The sequence below is a fragment of the Parambassis ranga genome, chromosome 1 (genome assembly GCF_900634625.1).
Source record: "Parambassis ranga chromosome 1, fParRan2.1, whole genome shotgun sequence".
Taxonomy (NCBI): Eukaryota; Metazoa; Chordata; class Actinopteri; family Ambassidae; genus Parambassis; species Parambassis ranga.
This window is the reverse complement of record NC_041022.1, coordinates 6,163,531-6,181,624: the sequence shown is the minus strand read 5'-3', so window position 1 is coordinate 6,181,624 and position 18,094 is coordinate 6,163,531. Positions and strand designations below refer to the sequence as shown.

Here is an 18,094-nt window from a genome sequence, read left to right as displayed (position 1 = left end):
GAGCTTGGCATGCCTCTGTGCATGCCTCTGTGTGTCAGCCTGTCACCATGGTAACAGCAGAGGAGACCTCAAATACCACTCCATCTTTGAGAGCCTGGCGTGCGGAAACAATTCGGAATTAGAAAATTCTGAATAGATCAATAGTTTGATAGAGCAGCATCTAATGAGCGTTTTAAGACTATAATGGAAGTAAAGTTTGTAGGAGGAGATACATGTGGCAGATGACCCTTGTTGAAGGGCTCTCTCATAGATTCCAATGTTAAAAATTACACAAAAATTGCTTAATATTTGAAAAATTATAAATGAAGTTGACCCGGAATGTCCTCTGTGAGATGAACATTTCGATAGTTGAATGGCTGAAATCGGTCAATGTATGCTGAAGATAAGCTGCACCAAAAAACATACAAGAAAGAAAGAAAGAGGGTGAAGAATATCATCAAGACGAAGACAGACTTAGTGTCATTTCTTCAAATAAGTCACAGCGCTTCATACAAATAGGCATCTCTAATTTAGAGACTTTTGGATGATTTATAAATTCGCAACAGGTAATTTGTCTAAAACTGAACATGTCTCAACAACCTTGTTGTAACAGGTTTTTCTTGGACTGTCCAGTCAGCATGTTCAAATTTCAGTTCCCCAATTTACCCAACTACTCAGCCAGATATTTCCTATGTATGTCTAACCACACCAACTCTGATTTATGCTATACATGTTTTAATTTGTTCAGGAGGATGAAGTGAGGCATCTGGACCTGCTGAGTTTTCTGGAATACATTTCTTTGCTTCTCCAAGCAGCAGACAATTTCTGATTGTAAAATGAGCTATATAAATAAAACTGAACTGAACTGAACTGAACACCAGACACAGTCAGTCAGACCAACACAGGTAAGTATGGAAACATTAAGAGCTATTGTTTGTTAGTTTCACCCAGACCCACCCACTGAGGTCCTCCACCACATACAAACCATGTTTCCCCACCAAACAGAACTAATGAAGCTGCTTGGAGGTGCAGCAAAAGTCCAGATGCCTTGAGTCAACCTTCTGAATGAAAATGACCCGGATGACTGAGAATCGCCATCAACATACCGTATTTTCACGACTATAAGGCGCACCTAAAAGTCTAAAATTTTCTCAAAAGTCGTTCCTTAATTTGTGCACTTTTCAACATTTAAAGGTAGGATATGAGATTTTGTAAACTCAGTAAGAGTCAGCCAGGTTTCAAAAGTAAACACACACCCCTTTTTCTTGGAGCTTACCCCGAAGCACATGGACGTGCATTACCTGAAGACGAGCTGCAGTCTGTGACTTCGGCCATCATGCACGTACCTCTCTGGTGCGCGTAGAGCAGGAAGAGAGCGACAACTAGCCAACTCTTCGCGCAGGGTCATCCTGGAAGATTGGCTGATGTTTTTAGCGTTTTATAGCTTCCACAGATGATTCATATTCTTCGCTTTAATGCGAAACTGAACTGAACTAATTGGTTGCTATCGGATTGTAAAGAGAGGTTACACTAATTTAACAATAAGCACAGAGGCAGGAGGAGAGAGGGAAGCTGGGTAGCCCACATGTATTGCACACACCTTTGCACACTTCATCCACAATTTCATCCTGCCAGTTTATATATTTTCATTTCCAAAATCCAGTGTTGTAAATCATCTCTTTATATATAAAATATCATCAAGACGAAGACAGACGCAGTGTCTTTTATTCTAATAAGTCCCAGTGCATCATACAAATAGGCAGGGACCATCCTTCTCTGATTTAGAGACTTTAGGAGAATTTAGAAAGTCGCAACTAATTTTTTTTTAAAACTTTCCACTGAACATGTGCCAACACCCTTGTGGTCTCATAGGCTTTTCTTTGACTGTCCAGTCAGCATGTTAAAATTTCAGTTCCTCAATTTACCCAACTCCTTAGCCAGACATTTTCTGTTTATGTCTAGCCACATCAATTCTGATTTATTGGTAGTGATTCCAATCACCACAAAGGGCTGATCTCCTTATTCCTCTATCTAAAAGCTACCCCACAACACACTTACACCAAATACAATTTGAACACTCTTCATTTATCTAAAATAAAAATCACAACCATCCTTTCTCCTCAAACCAATATCAATATCCTGACACCACTGGTGGGAAACACCCCACACCACATCCACAACTCACTTCTCTGAAAAAGGTGGAGAAGATCCGAATTGACCCAGATGACACTATCATCTTAGCATGGTACCTATTACATGCAAGTGGAGTTCTACTTGATAGAAGAGAAGGTTGAAGCAAGGCGTCTGGACTTGTAGAGTTTTCTAGAAGACGTTTCGCTGCTCATCCAAGCAGCTTCATCAGTTCTGACTGTTTGGTGGGGAAACATGGTTTATATGTGGTTACAGACCTCAGTGGGTGGGTCTGGGTAAAACTTTAAAAAACTTACAAACAATAGCACTAAATGTTTCCATACTTACCTGTGATGTTCTGGCTGACTGGGCCAGGTGTGTCTAACGACTGGCTAACGACTATGAAACTGCCGGAGGGGGACTGATTGACAGCCCTTTGTTCTTACTGTGAGTATGTGTAAACTTCCTGGGAATGGATGGAATCACTGCATTGTATGTGGTAGAAAGATGATGTCTGAGGCCACCACCTCTGTTAAGGGAAGGTTTTTCCAGCTTAACATAGATGGCTTCCTTGACTCCTCTTTCATACCACCTTTCCTCCCTGTCTAAAATGTGAACGTTGTTGTCCTCAAAGGAGTGTCCTTTGTCTTTGAGGTGGAGGTGAACAGCTGAGTCTTGTCCTGAAGAGGTGGCTCTCCTGTGCTGAGCCATTCTTCTGTGGAGTGGTTGTTTAGTTTCTCCAATGTACAGATCAGAGCATTCCTCACTGCACTGGACTGCATATATCACATTGCTGTGTTTCTCCCTGGGAATCTTATCCTTCGGGTGAACCAGTCTCTGTCTCAGTGTTGTCATAGGTTTGAAATGGACCGGGATGTCATGGTTGTTGAAGATCCTGCGGAGTTTCTCTGATACTCCTGACACATATGGAATGGAGATGTTCTTTCTCCACCTGGTGTTGTCCTTCTTCTTGTTGTTGGGGGGTCTTGTTTTTGTGGCTTTGATGAGTGCCCACTTCGGGTAGCCACATGTTTGCAGGGCCTTCCTGATGTGGTGTTGCTCCTTCTTCTTCCCCTCTGAGCTGGTGGGTACAGTTTGTGCTCTGTGCTGCAGGGTCCTGATGACTCCCAGTTTGTGTTCCAGTGGGTGGTGTGAATCAAACAACAGGTACTGGTCCGTGTGTGTGGGTTTCCTGTACACTTCCACATTGAGGCTCCTGTCCTCCTCAATATGTACTGTGCAGTCCAAGAAGGCCAGATTGTTGTCCTTGGTGTCCTCGCGAGTGAACTTGATGTTATTATCCACTGCGTTGATGTGTTCTGTGAACCGTTCCACTTCGTTGGTCTTGATTTTGACCCAGGTGTCATCCACATATCTAAACCAGTGGGTGGGGGTGGTTCCAGGATAGGAACTCAGGGCTCTTCTCTCCACTTCTTCCATGTAGAGGTTGGCCACAATAGGAGACACAGGTGATCCCATCGCACAGCCGTGCTTCTGTCTGTAAAAGTTCCCATTGTACTGGAAATAAGTGGTGGTCAGGCAGAGGTCCAGCAGGTCACAGATGTGGTCTGGCGTTAGGTTGGTTCTCTCCTTGAGTGTGCTGTCTTGTGTGAGGCAAGTCCTTACCATCTCTGTGGCTTCTGATGTAGGGATGCAGGTGAACAAGGAGGTGACATCAAATGAGACCATGGTGTCATCTGGGTCCATTTGGATCTTCTCCACCTTGTTCACAAAGTCCTGCGAGTTGTGGATGTGATGTGGTGTGTCACCTACCAGTGGTGTCAGGAGTTCAGCCAAGTGCTTAGCCACGTTGTATGTGACTGAGTTTGTGCTGCTGACGATGGGTCTGAGGGGGACTCCTTCCTTGTGTATCTTGGGGAGTCCATACAGGCGTCCATACAGTCCATAGTCGTTAGCCAGTCGTTAGACACACCTGGCCCAGTCAGCCAGAACATCACAGGTAAGTATGGAAACATTTAGTGCTATTGTTTGTAAGTTTTTTAAAGTTTTACCCAGACCCACCCACTGAGGTCTGTAACCACATATAAACCATGTTTCCCCACCAAACAGTCAGAACTGATGAAGCTGCTTGGATGAGCAGCGAAACGTCTTCTAGAAAACTCTACAAGTCCAGACGCCTTGCTTCAACCTTCTCTACGTATGATGACCTGGATGACTGAGAATCTTCATCAACATGCTACTTGATAGAACAAAATCTTTGGCAGTAAGTCTCCGCTGTGGTTTCATATCTTGCCAATATTGCTGCTTTACCTGTCAGCAGAGGGGCCAGACGAACAGCCCACTCATCTCTAGGCCACAGATAAACTTGGCCTATTCTTTCAAAGGTTGTCAACAAATGTTCAATATCATCCTCTGAAGACAGGGAAAGCGGCTTTGGTTCTTTGTGGGCAGTTTCTTCTCTCTCAGGTCTGCTGTTCCTCTGGCTTAGCCCCTTGCCTGGTTCATCAGTTTTACTTTCTTCTTGTGTGGGACCCTCTTCAAACATAATTCTCTCATGCTTGTAGTCTTTCTTCATTTCATGCATTTCCATTTGCATCTGCTGGAACTGATGCTCCATACTCTTCCATCTTTATTCTTGATGGGAAACATCTTTTTCTCTTCGTTGGTCTCTGGCTGCTTGAGATCGAACAAGGGATTTAACCATGTGTGCCAGCTAATCCAGCTCTTCACCTTGAGGGCCTGATGCCATGTGGCCCCCTGCTCCGTGGGTGCACTGTTGTCTTCACTTTGTTCTTCTTGTTGGTCATTCTTTTTTCCACCTCGTGTCATTTTTAATTTCTCCAAACTGTGGAGGCCCCAGGTTCTCACACCACTTGTTAGGATGGCCATGTAGCAGCTGTTCTTCAACAGCAGGGGACAGTGGAGGATTTGCAGACCAATAGGTATTTACTTTAACACATACAGAACAAACAGCAGTAAATACACCCTCGTGCTGAGGACCACAGACAGCTCGTGGTCCTGACAGCAGGTCACCATTGAGCTAAAATGTCAGCTTTATATAGCTGACACCATTCTAAACACCTTAAGTGGCTGATCTGCTTCTCTCTCTGCTATCTTAAAGCTACCCCACAACACAGATACACATATTTACCATAGACAATTTTAAAAGTAGGAGATTTTGAACTCAGTGAGAGTCAGCCAGATTTTCACAAATGGTCTGGCCTGCAATATATCCGGCTGCTTACATACAGACTCTTTTGACTGTTACACTGGGATACACCTGGCCACAACCAAAAGGTAGCATCATCATTTTCTAGCAACAGAACCAGCAACAGCAAGTTAAACGGCAAATACTCCATACACTACACTGTATCAGTGTATCAGCCTGTACAAAGGCTGTGCCTCAGGTCTACAACACAAGATTGCTCCTTGAACTCAAGGAAGGATTTTTACTCTCCCTTAGGTCTCCCTCTGCTGGCAGTGATAGTAATTACACAAACAATGTTCACTTAAATTTATCTTATGCAGGTAAACTCACTTCTAATGAGTCCCAGGTGAGACACTGCAACAGTGTATATGTCAATCCATAGGCTAAGAGCAAAGCTACCCTAGCTTCAGAAGTTTTTTTTTTTAAATCTACCTACTATATCTACCATACTAGTTTCTACCATACTTCACTTTCACTTCTTATCTATGTCAAGGCTTGCCATGAATGCAAACCAATTATGGGTTACTGAGCACATATTAACCATCAGATGGTGCCAGAGGAAAAGACAACAGCTCACCAAAGTTAAATGATAACACAATATGAGAATGTAATGTCTGCAGCAAGAATAAAACCAAAAGACAGTTCTGATTTTATATTATACTTTTTATTTTTAAATTGAGCAGAACTCATAAAAGATACAAAAAAATGTTGTTGTGTTGATTAAAAATCAATATTAGTACCACTTTTAATCAAATACCACTCCATCTTTGAGAGCCTGGCGTGCGGAAACAATTCGGAATTAGAAAATTCTGAATAGATCAATAGTTTGATAGAGCAGCATCTAATGAGCGTTTTAAGACTATAATGGAAGTAAAGTTTGTAGGAGGAGATACATGTGGCAGATGACCCTTGTTGAAGGGCTCTCTCATAGATTCCAATGTTAAAAATTACACAAAAATTGCTTAATATTTGAAAAATTATAAATGAAGTTGACCCGGAATGTCCTCTGTGAGATGAACATTTCGATAGTTGAATGGCTGAAATCGGTCAATGTATGCTGAAGATAAGCTGCACCAAAAAACATACAAGAAAGAAAGAAAGAGGGTGAAGAATATCATCAAGACGAAGACAGACTTAGTGTCATTTCTTCAAATAAGTCACAGCGCTTCATACAAATAGGCATCTCTAATTTAGAGACTTTTGGATGATTTATAAATTCGCAACAGGTAATTTGTCTAAAACTGAACATGTCTCAACAACCTTGTTGTAACAGGTTTTTCTTGGACTGTCCAGTCAGCATGTTCAAATTTCAGTTCCCCAATTTACCCAACTACTCAGCCAGATATTTCCTATGTATGTCTAACCACACCAACTCTGATTTATGCTATACATGTTTTAATTTGTTCAGGAGGATGAAGTGAGGCATCTGGACCTGCTGAGTTTTCTGGAATACATTTCTTTGCTTCTCCAAGCAGCAGACAATTTCTGATTGTAAAATGAGCTATATAAATAAAACTGAACTGAACTGAACTGAACTGAACACCAGACACAGTCAGTCAGACCAACACAGGTAAGTATGGAAACATTAAGATTCCCATTCCCTGGGAATCTTATCCTTCGGGTGAACCAGTCTCTGTCTCAGTGTTGTCATAGGTTTGAAATGGACCGGGATGTCATGGTTGTTGAAGATCCTGCGGAGTTTCTCTGATACTCCTGACACATATGGAATGGAGATGTTCTTTCTCCACCTGGTGTTGTCCTTCTTCTTGTTGTTGGGGGGTCTTGTTTTTGTGGCTTTGATGAGTGCCCACTTCGGGTAGCCACATGTTTGCAGGGCCTTCCTGATGTGGTGTTGCTCCTTCTTCTTCCCCTCTGAGCTGGTGGGTACAGTTTGTGCTCTGTGCTGCAGGGTCCTGATGACTCCCAGTTTGTGTTCCAGTGGGTGGTGTGAATCAAACAACAGGTACTGGTCCGTGTGTGTGGGTTTCCTGTACACTTCCACATTGAGGCTCCTGTCCTCCTCAATATGTACTGTGCAGTCCAAGAAGGCCAGATTGTTGTCCTTGGTGTCCTCGCGAGTGAACTTGATGTTATTATCCACTGCGTTGATGTGTTCTGTGAACCGTTCCACTTCGTTGGTCTTGATTTTGACCCAGGTGTCATCCACATATCTAAACCAGTGGGTGGGGGTGGTTCCAGGATAGGAACTCAGGGCTCTTCTCTCCACTTCTTCCATGTAGAGGTTGGCCACAATAGGAGACACAGGTGATCCCATCGCACAGCCGTGCTTCTGTCTGTAAAAGTTCCCATTGTACTGGAAATAAGTGGTGGTCAGGCAGAGGTCCAGCAGGTCACAGATGTGGTCTGGCGTTAGGTTGGTTCTCTCCTTGAGTGTGCTGTCTTGTGTGAGGCAAGTCCTTACCATCTCTGTGGCTTCTGATGTAGGGATGCAGGTGAACAAGGAGGTGACATCAAATGAGACCATGGTGTCATCTGGGTCCATTTGGATCTTCTCCACCTTGTTCACAAAGTCCTGCGAGTTGTGGATGTGATGTGGTGTGTCACCTACCAGTGGTGTCAGGAGTTCAGCCAAGTGCTTAGCCACGTTGTATGTGACTGAGTTTGTGCTGCTGACGATGGGTCTGAGGGGGACTCCTTCCTTGTGTATCTTGGGGAGTCCATACAGGCGTCCATACAGTCCATAGTCGTTAGCCAGTCGTTAGACACACCTGGCCCAGTCAGCCAGAACATCACAGGTAAGTATGGAAACATTTAGTGCTATTGTTTGTAAGTTTTTTAAAGTTTTACCCAGACCCACCCACTGAGGTCTGTAACCACATATAAACCATGTTTCCCCACCAAACAGTCAGAACTGATGAAGCTGCTTGGATGAGCAGCGAAACGTCTTCTAGAAAACTCAACAAGTCCAGACGCCTTGCTTCAACCTTCTCTACGTATGATGACCTGGATGACTGAGAATCTTCATCAACATGCTACTTGATAGAACAAAATCTTTGGCAGTAAGTCTCCGCTGTGGTTTCATATCTTGCCAATATTGCTGCTTTACCTGTCAGCAGAGGGGCCAGACGAACAGCCCACTCATCTCTAGGCCACAGATAAACTTGGCCTATTCTTTCAAAGGTTGTCAACAAATGTTCAATATCATCCTCTGAAGACAGGGAAAGCGGCTTTGGTTCTTTGTGGGCAGTTTCTTCTCTCTCAGGTCTGCTGTTCCTCTGGCTTAGCCCCTTGCCTGGTTCATCAGTTTTACTTTCTTCTTGTGTGGGACCCTCTTCAAACATAATTCTCTCATGCTTGTAGTCTTTCTTCATTTCATGCATTTCCATTTGCATCTGCTGGAACTGATGCTCCATACTCTTCCATCTTTATTCTTGATGGGAAACATCTTTTTCTCTTCGTTGGTCTCTGGCTGCTTGAGATCGAACAAGGGATTTAACCATGTGTGCCAGCTAATCCAGCTCTTCACCTTGAGGGCCTGATGCCATGTGGCCCCCTGCTCCGTGGGTGCACTGTTGTCTTCACTTTGTTCTTCTTGTTGGTCATTCTTTTTTCCACCTCGTGTCATTTTTAATTTCTCCAAACTGTGGAGGCCCCAGGTTCTCACACCACTTGTTAGGATGGCCATGTAGCAGCTGTTCTTCAACAGCAGGGGACAGTGGAGGATTTGCAGACCAATAGGTATTTACTTTAACACATACAGAACAAACAGCAGTAAATACACCCTCGTGCTGAGGACCACAGACAGCTCGTGGTCCTGACAGCAGGTCACCATTGAGCTAAAATGTCAGCTTTATATAGCTGACACCATTCTAAACACCTTAAGTGGCTGATCTGCTTCTCTCTCTGCTATCTTAAAGCTACCCCACAACACAGATACACATATTTACCATAGACAATTTTAAAAGTAGGAGATTTTGAACTCAGTGAGAGTCAGCCAGATTTTCACAAATGGTCTGGCCTGCAATATATCCGGCTGCTTACATACAGACTCTTTTGACTGTTACACTGGGATACACCTGGCCACAACCAAAAGGTAGCATCATCATTTTCTAGCAACAGAACCAGCAACAGCAAGTTAAACGGCAAATACTCCATACACTACACTGTATCAGTGTATCAGCCTGTACAAAGGCTGTGCCTCAGGTCTACAACACAAGATTGCTCCTTGAACTCAAGGAAGGATTTTTACTCTCCCTTAGGTCTCCCTCTGCTGGCAGTGATAGTAATTACACAAACAATGTTCACTTAAATTTATCTTATGCAGGTAAACTCACTTCTAATGAGTCCCAGGTGAGACACTGCAACAGTGTATATGTCAATCCATAGGCTAAGAGCAAAGCTACCCTAGCTTCAGAAGTTTTTTTTTTTAAATCTACCTACTATATCTACCATACTAGTTTCTACCATACTTCACTTTCACTTTCACTTCTTATCTATGTCAAGGCTTGCCATGAATGCAAACCAATTATGGGTTACTGAGCACATATTAACCATCAGATGGTGCCAGAGGAAAAGACAACAGCTCACCAAAGTTAAATGATAACACAATATGAGAATGTAATGTCTGCAGCAAGAATAAAACCAAAAGACAGTTCTGATTTTATATTATACTTTTTATTTTTAAATTGAGCAGAACTCATAAAAGATACAAAAAAATGTTGTTGTGTTGATTAAAAATCAATATTAGTACCACTTTTATTTTTAAATGTAAAAACAGATTCATATCACAGTGATGCAGGGTGTATTTATTTTGTAAGCTGTGATCTCACTCAGCTGACTTATCCCCTAAATATAAAGAAATAAATGGCTGTTAATTTAATATAGATCATAATGTTAACATGTCAGTCCAGATTGTAATTCATACTCACAAACAATTGGTCCAATGGTAACAGGCTGCACAGATTCAGAGCTGGAAACAGAGCACCGTGTCCTGCTGGAACATGACTACAAAAAAGAGGGTCGTTGGTAGAAAAGTGATTGAATCAACACAAAAGTTAATAGATGATCTCAAGTACTCCTGTCAAACGGGAGTGTGTGTAACGTACTGGGATGCAGTTGAAGTGAACTCCGGTCACACAGGCTGAGGCTACAGTGAAGATAAATGTCCCTGTATTCACCATCTAGCAGGAAAAACAGAGCAGAAAAAGTGGCCCTCAGGGATGAGCCACTCTAAGTCACTGCCACCCTTCGGCGGTCGGTGGGACACCTGTGGAGGATCGAGATGGTCATCACACATCATTTACACCCCAAAGCATCTGCTGAGACTCAGGAAGGGCACATACTTGTTTTGGATGAGAGGGTATCGTGTGGGATGAGCAGGACTGAATGAGGGAGAAGCAAAGCAATCCTCCAGAACAAGTGCAAAGCTCGGGTCTCTCTCATCCACAGAGACGCCCACATACAGTGGGGAGCCCACAGGGAGGGTGACCCGGCCTGCTGGGTAAGTTGTGATGTAGTTGTGCAAAGGATCAGACTGTCCATTGGTTGATCTGTACAATTGAGAAAATTGTACACCCACAAAACATTCATTTTTTTACAGCCACATTTGGTGGGATATAAAAAAAATCATCGTACAACAAGGATGGTCTGATGGCCACATCAAGTCTGGTGTCCGTGTTCAGAGGATACACACAGGAGAAAGGAAAACTCACAGGAAGGACGAAGGATGAATTATTGTTTGGGTAGATGAATAAACTGTTGGAGTAGATGGCATGTGTGCCGTTGGTCTGAAAGAGATCAATACATTTTCAATAAGTTTAATGAAGACGGGGTGAACCATAATGAATTCCCAGTGCTGCCAGGGCCCCTCTGAGAGAAAAGTGAAAGCAGAGTTTCCATTACAGCACAGTAGCACAGTGTCCATGAAGGATTGACCAGAACTAAATGTGATGCTTGATGTGGCATGAAGCTCATGGTGTAGCACACACAAGATCATTATCTGCTGTAATCAATGGCCTTGAGAGGTTGTGTAATCAGAAAGAGAACAATGAGCTAATCCAGCAACCACTACAGAGGCCAAAGTACAGACAAAGAGACGAGAAAAACAAAGAACAAAAATTATTATATTATAATTATTATTATTATAAGGCTGCAGTGGAGGCTGCTTGACTGAAGAATAGAAATTGAAGAAAATACATTAGGACTTCAGAATTATTCATCCCACTGTGAGCTTAGATGTGTTCAAAACATAAAACACACTCACATTCACATACAGCACCAGCGTCTTCATGAGGTCCACAGTTATGGACCCCAAACCCTGAATGTCTGCGGTCTGTGATTGATGTTTCACTTCCAAAACGATGGACATCATCCAACCAGATGGGTCCTCTGCCCTGTCCAAAAGCTGCACTCTGTAAGGCTGAACGAGCTCTACCACAGCCAAGCTGTCTGCACACCACGTTGGCATCATTCAGGTCCCAGGAATCATCACACACTGTCCCCCACTGTCCCGCACGGAAGATCTCCACTCTGCCGGAGCAACGGTTGTCAGAGTTGACCAGCCTCACTGGTGAAGCAGCTAACAGACAAACAAGGAAAACAGTACTGCTGAAAAAAGTCACGTAGAAGATCCTGCAGAATAAAGTCTTGAGCTGCATAAATGCATATTTACCTTCACAGACAACACCAGCGTCTTCGTTGTGACCACAGTTATGGGCCCCAAACCCTCTGTGCTGACACTGAGAGAGTTGTGATTCCCTTCCTGTGCACCCGACATCATCCAGCCAGATGGGTCCTGTGCCCTGTCCAAACCGAGCGCTCTGTGGTGCTGAGAGGACCCTGCCACAGCCCAGCTGTCTACACACCACCTGAGCATCTAACAAGTCCCAGTCATCATCACACACTGTGCCCCACTGTCCACCACGGAAGATCTCCACTCTGCCAGAACAGGAGCTGTTTCCTCCGTTGACCAGGCAGACCTGCCCTTCAACTCCTGTGCTGTTGTCTGCTGGTGTCATGGTGGCTGTGTTGCTAGTGGTGCTCTTAGTGGTTTCTGGAGTAGTGGAGGTGTCGTGACCTTCCCTGGTCACCCCGGATTGTCAGATTCCGTCTCCTGTATTTAGAACATTGAGTGAAAGAAAATACCCTGGGTTTTGTAGTTTCACCTTTTGCAAAAGGGAGAACACCTAGTGAACACAGGCCTTTCAGTCTGCTTCACTCCCGTCCATAAGTGTTCTGCCCTTCCCCTGGACACAGGCTTGTTTTATTGAAACTTGAGGTACATTTGCATAATAGATAAACAGTTCTTCAAGACCCTCGTTGGTATTCCCATATTGGGACATGTTGCCCCTTTATCTCCACCTACTAATTATCATAATTGGTCTAACATATTTATGACTATGAAACCCTTTGTCCCTTCTATGTTGGATGATTTATGTTACATCCGTACCTCCTAGTGCTTCGGCCTTCACCGCATCAGAGAGTTCCTCCCTAACTCTCTATAAGAGTTATAGATGTGTTTTTCTCAAAGTGTAAGCTTATATAATCAAATACATGTCAGTGCGTAAATTACCTTATATACTTCACAGAGGGCTGTGGTCTTTGTGTGGGTGGAAAAGCTGTGCTGTTGACTTCTGGGTAAACTGAAAAAAAAATAACTTTAGGTTTTTGTCACAAAATAATGACTTACTGTATGTGTTGTCATGGTTACCCCTGATTATTGGCAACATGTGTTAGGTGTTTCTTTTCCAGAGAACATGCAGGATGAGGAATGCTCAGGGGATGGTAGAAAAAAACATTTGATGTTGAAAAACTATGATGTAAGCAAGTTCTATAATGTGTTCTTTTATCAATGAACTGAGACAGCACACTGGAAACAGCATTGGAGCAGGGTCCGGGTGAAGGCAGAGCTAGCAACTAGTAGCTGACAGAACACTGTCGACCTGGGGGACAGAGCGGACTGTGGTGCTGAGGATTAAGTTAAAGCTGTTAAGTGAGGTGTAGATTTTAACAGGACCCAGACACAGACAAAAATAATGTTCAACAAAAAGGAGCTTTATTCCAAGTTAACTACAACAAAGACCAGGGAAGCCGGAGAACAAAAGGAGGGCTACTGCAAAACAGTGACAGTCAAAATGGAAAAAACAAAAGTACAAATAAACACAAAAGAAAGGAGGTCAAAAACAAAACCAAACCTGAGGAAGATGGGAGGACAAGGAAACACGGAGGAAGAAGGAGGACGATGAGACAGTGGAAGGAAGGATTCACAAGGGGTTCACATGGGGTTCACAAGGGAAGAACTGACAAAGACAAAGGGAAAGCACAGGGCTTAAAAAGAGGAGAGACGACACAGGTGGACAATTAGGGAGGAGCAGGTACTAATCAGGGAGGAGGAACAGGAGGAGAGAGGGAGGGTCTGAGGAGGAGCAGAAAAAGAGGAAATACACTGAAAACTAAATAACAAAATAAACAATATGATCACATGACAAGGAGCCAAAACCCAGGCTCATCACAAAACCCATGAATACATTTGCACAATAAATCTATCTGGAAGTCAATTTTTGATATCTTAACTTCAGTTGTCAAATCTTGTGTGTTGCGTAACAATCCCGAACATAGAGACAAAAGAAAACCAAACTAACAGAGCTTCTTAGAATGCTGAATTTTTTCAGGGTTGTGATGACTCTGACTGACTTATCAGGCTCAAGAGTAAGTGCTTTCACAGATGATGCTGGCATCCTCATGATGTCCACAGTTATGGACCCCAAATCCTGCATGTCTGCAGTCTGTGATTGATGGTTCGCTTCCAAAACAAAGGACATCATCCAACCAGATGGGTCCTGTGCCCTGTCCAAAAGCTGCACTCTGCAAGGCTGAACGAGCTCTACCACAGCCAAGCTGTCTGCACACCACGTTGGCATCATTCAGGTCCCAGGAATCATCGCACACCGTCCCCCACTGTCCCACACGGAAGATCTCCACTCTGCCGGAGCAGCGGTTGTCAGAGTTGACCAGCCTCACTGGTGAAGAAGCTAACAGACAAACAAGGAACACAGTACTGCTGATCACAGAAACAGATGAAAAATGTCATGTAGAAGATCCTGCAGAATAAAGTCTTGAGCTGCATAAATGCATATTTACCTTCACAGACAACACCAGCGTCTTCGTTGTGACCACAGTTATGGGCCCCAAACCCTCTGTGCTGACACTGAGAGAGTTGTGATTCCCTTCCTGTGCACCCGACATCATCCAGCCAGATGGGTCCTGTGCCCTGTCCAAACCGAGCGCTCTGTGGTGCTGAGAGGACCCTGCCACAGCCCAGCTGTCTACACACCACCTGAGCATCCAACAAGTCCCAGTCATCATCACACACTGTGCCCCACTGTCCAGCACGGAAGATCTCCACTCTGCCAGAACAGGAGCTGTTTCCTCCGTTGACCAGGCGGACCTGCCCTTCAACTCCTGTGCTGTTGTCTGCTGGTGTCGTGGTGGCTGTGTTGCTAGTGGTGCTCCTAGTGGTTGCTGGAGTAGTGGAGGGCTGTGGTCTTTGTGTGGGTGGAAAAGCTGTGCTGTTGACTTCTGGGTAAACTGAAAAAATAATAACTTTAGGTTTTTGTCACAAAATAATGACTTACTGTATGTGTTGTCATGGTTACCCCTGATTATTGGCAACATGTTTTAGTTGTTTCTTTTCTAGAAAACATGCAGGATGAGGAATGCTCAGGGGATGGTAGAAAAAAACATTTGGTGTTGAAAAACTATGATGTAATCAAGTTTTAAAATGTGTTCTTCTATCAATGAACTGAGACAGCACACTGGAAACAGCATTGGAGCAGGGTCCGGGTAAAAGCAGAGCTAGCAACTAGTAGCTGACGGAGAGGAAATGACGGAACACTGTCGACCTGGGGGACAGAGTGGACTGTGGTGCTGAGAATGAAGTTAAACCCATGAATACATTTGCACAATAAATCTATCTGGAAGCCAACTTTTGATATCTTAACTTCAGTTGTTAAATCTCATGTGTTGCATAACACCCCCGAACATGGAGACAATCAAACTAACAGAGCTTCTTAGAATGCTGAATTTTTTCAGGGTTGTGATGACTGTGACTGACTTATCAGGCTCAAGAGTAAGTGCTGAGTATTGAAACTCATGTTCTAGTTGCCTGTGAGCTGTCACTATCAGAATGCACTTGAATTATGTATTCACCTTCACAGATGATGCTGGCATCCTCTTGGTGTCCACAGTTATGGACCCCAAATCCTGAATGTCTGCAGTCTGTGATTGATGGTTCGCTTCCAAAACAAAGGACATCATCCAACCAGATGGGTCCTGTGCCCTGTCCAAAAGCTGCACTCTGCAAGGCTGAACGAGCTCTACCACAGCCAAGCTGTCTGCACACCACGTTGGCATCATTCAGGTCCCAGGAATCATCGCACACCGTCCCCCACTGTCCCACACGGAAGATCTCCACTCTGCCGGAGCAGCGGTTGTCAGAGTTGACCAGCCTCACTGGTGAAGAAGCTAACAGACAAACAAGGAAAACAGTACTGCTGATCAGAGAAACAGATGAAAAATGTCATGTAGAAGATCCTGCAGAATAAAGTCTTGAGCTGCATAAATGCATATTTACCTTCACAGACAACACCAGCGTCTTCATTGTGAACACAGTTATGGGCCCCAAACCCTCTGTGCTGACACTGAGAGAGTTGTGATTCCCTTCCTGTGCACCCGACATCATCCAGCCAGATGGGTCCTGTGCCCTGTCCAAACCGAGCGCTCTGTGGTGCTGAGAGGACCCTGCCACAGCCCAGCTGTCTACACACCACCTGAGCATCCAACAAGTCCCAGTCATCATCACACACTGTGCCCCATTGTCCAGCACGGAAGATCTCCACTCTGCCAGAACAGGAGCTGTTTCCTCCGTTGACCAGGCGGACCTGCCCTTCAACTCCTGTGCTGTTGTCTGCTGGTGTCGTGGTGGCTGTGTTGCTAGTGGTGCTCCTAGTGGTTGCTGGAGTAGTGGAGGGCTGTGGTCTTTGTGTGGGTGGAAAAGCTGTGCTGTTGACTTCTGGGTAAACTGAAAAAATAATAACTTTAGGTTTTTGTCACAAAATAATGACTTACTGTATGTGTTGTCATGGTTACCCCTGATTATTGGCAACATGTTTTAGTTGTTTCTTTTCTAGAAAACATGCAGGATGAGGAATGCTCAGGGGATGGTAGAAAAAAACATCTGATGTTGAAAAACTATGATGTAATCAAGTTTTAAAATGTGTTCTTCTATCAATGAACTGAGACAGCACACTGGAAACAGCATTGGAGCAGGGTCCGGGTAAAAGCAGAGCTAGCAACTAGTAGCTGACGGAGAGGAAATGACGGAACACTGTCGACCTGGGGGACAGAGTGGACTGTGGTGCTGAGAATTAAGTTAAACCCATGAATACATTTGCACAATAAATCTATCTGGAAGCCAATTTTTGATATCTTAACTTCAGTTGTTAAATCTCGTGTGTTGCATAACACCCCCGAACATGGAGACAAGAGACAACCAAACTAACAGAGCTTCTTAGAATGCTGAATTTTTTCAGGGTTGTGATGACTGTGACTGACTTATCAGGCTCAAGAGTAAGTGCTGAGTATTGAAACTCATGTTCTAGTTGCCTGTGAGCTGTCACTATCAGAATGCACTTGAATTATGTATTCACCTTCACAGATGATGCTGGCATCCTCATGATGTCCACAGTTATGGACCCCAAATCCTGCATGTCTGCAGTCTGTGATTGATGGTTCGCTTCCAAAACAAAGGACATCATCCAACCAGATGGGTCCTGTGCCCTGTCCAAAAGCTGCACTCTGCAAGGCTGAACGAGCTCTACCACAGCCAAGCTGTCTGCACACCACGTTGGCATCATTCAGGTCCCAGGAATCATCGCACACCGTCCCCCACTGTCCCACACGGAAGATCTCCACTCTGCCGGAGCAGCGGTTGTCAGAGTTGACCAGCCTCACTGGTGAAGAAGCTAACAGACAAACAAGGAACACAGTACTGCTGATCACAGAAACAGATGAAAAATGTCATGTAGAAAATCCTGCAGAATAAAGTCTTGAGCTGCATAAATGCATATTTACCTTCACAGACAACACCAGCGTCTTCGTTGTGACCACAGTTATGGGCCCCAAACCCTCTGTGCTGACACTGAGAGAGTTGTGATTCCCTTCCTGTGCACCCGACATCATCCAGCCAGATGGGTCCTGTGCCCTGTCCAAACCGAGCGCTCTGTGGTGCTGAGAGGACCCTGCCACAGCCCAGCTGTCTACACACCACCTGAGCATCCAACAAGTCCCAGTCATCATCACACACTGTGCCCCACTGTCCAGCACGGAAGATCTCCACTCTGCCAGAACAGGAGCTGTTTCCTCCGTTGACCAGGCGGACCTGCCCTTCAACTCCTGTGCTGTTGTCTGCTGGTGTCGTGGTGGCTGTGTTGCTAGTGGTGCTCCTAGTGGTTGCTGGAGTAGTGGAGGGCTGTGGTCTTTGTGTGGGTGGAAAAGCTGTGCTGTTGACTTCTGGGTAAACTGAAAAAATAATAACTTTAGGTTTTTGTCACAAAATAATGACTTACTGTATGTGTTGTCATGGTTACCCCTGATTATTGGCAACATGTTTTAGTTGTTTCTTTTCTAGAAAACATGCAGGATGAGGAATGCTCAGGGGATGGTAGAAAAAAACATTTGGTGTTGAAAAACTATGATGTAATCAAGTTTTAAAATGTGTTCTTCTATCAATGAACTGAGACAGCACACTGGAAACAGCATTGGAGCAGGGTCCGGGTAAAAGCAGAGCTAGCAACTAGT

General features: G+C 44.3%; 1 protein-coding gene and 1 long non-coding RNA gene across 6 annotated transcripts in view; both read right to left on the bottom strand.

Moving 5' to 3' along the window:
• Positions 1-18,094, bottom strand: part of LOC114433762 (deleted in malignant brain tumors 1 protein-like) — a 61,371-nt gene that overhangs the window by 10,566 nt on the left and 32,711 nt on the right. For all 5 annotated transcript variants that reach the window (XM_028402439.1, XM_028402448.1, XM_028402431.1 and 2 more), the window contains 4 exons: positions 17,369-17,815; positions 16,945-17,259; positions 15,870-16,316; positions 15,446-15,760 (listed from right to left, as the gene is read on the bottom strand). In XM_028402439.1, coding sequence (XP_028258240.1) covers positions 15,446-15,760; positions 15,870-16,316; positions 16,945-17,259; positions 17,369-17,815 — 1,524 coding nt within the window. The remainder of the gene's footprint in view (positions 1-15,445; positions 15,761-15,869; positions 16,317-16,944; positions 17,260-17,368; positions 17,816-18,094) is intronic.
• On the bottom strand, positions 9,966-10,289 carry LOC114433796 (uncharacterized). Its single transcript, XR_003670401.1, has 2 exons — positions 10,168-10,289; positions 9,966-10,084 (listed from the first exon to the last, which is right to left on the bottom strand). It is a non-coding gene; the product is annotated as an uncharacterized LOC114433796 (long non-coding RNA).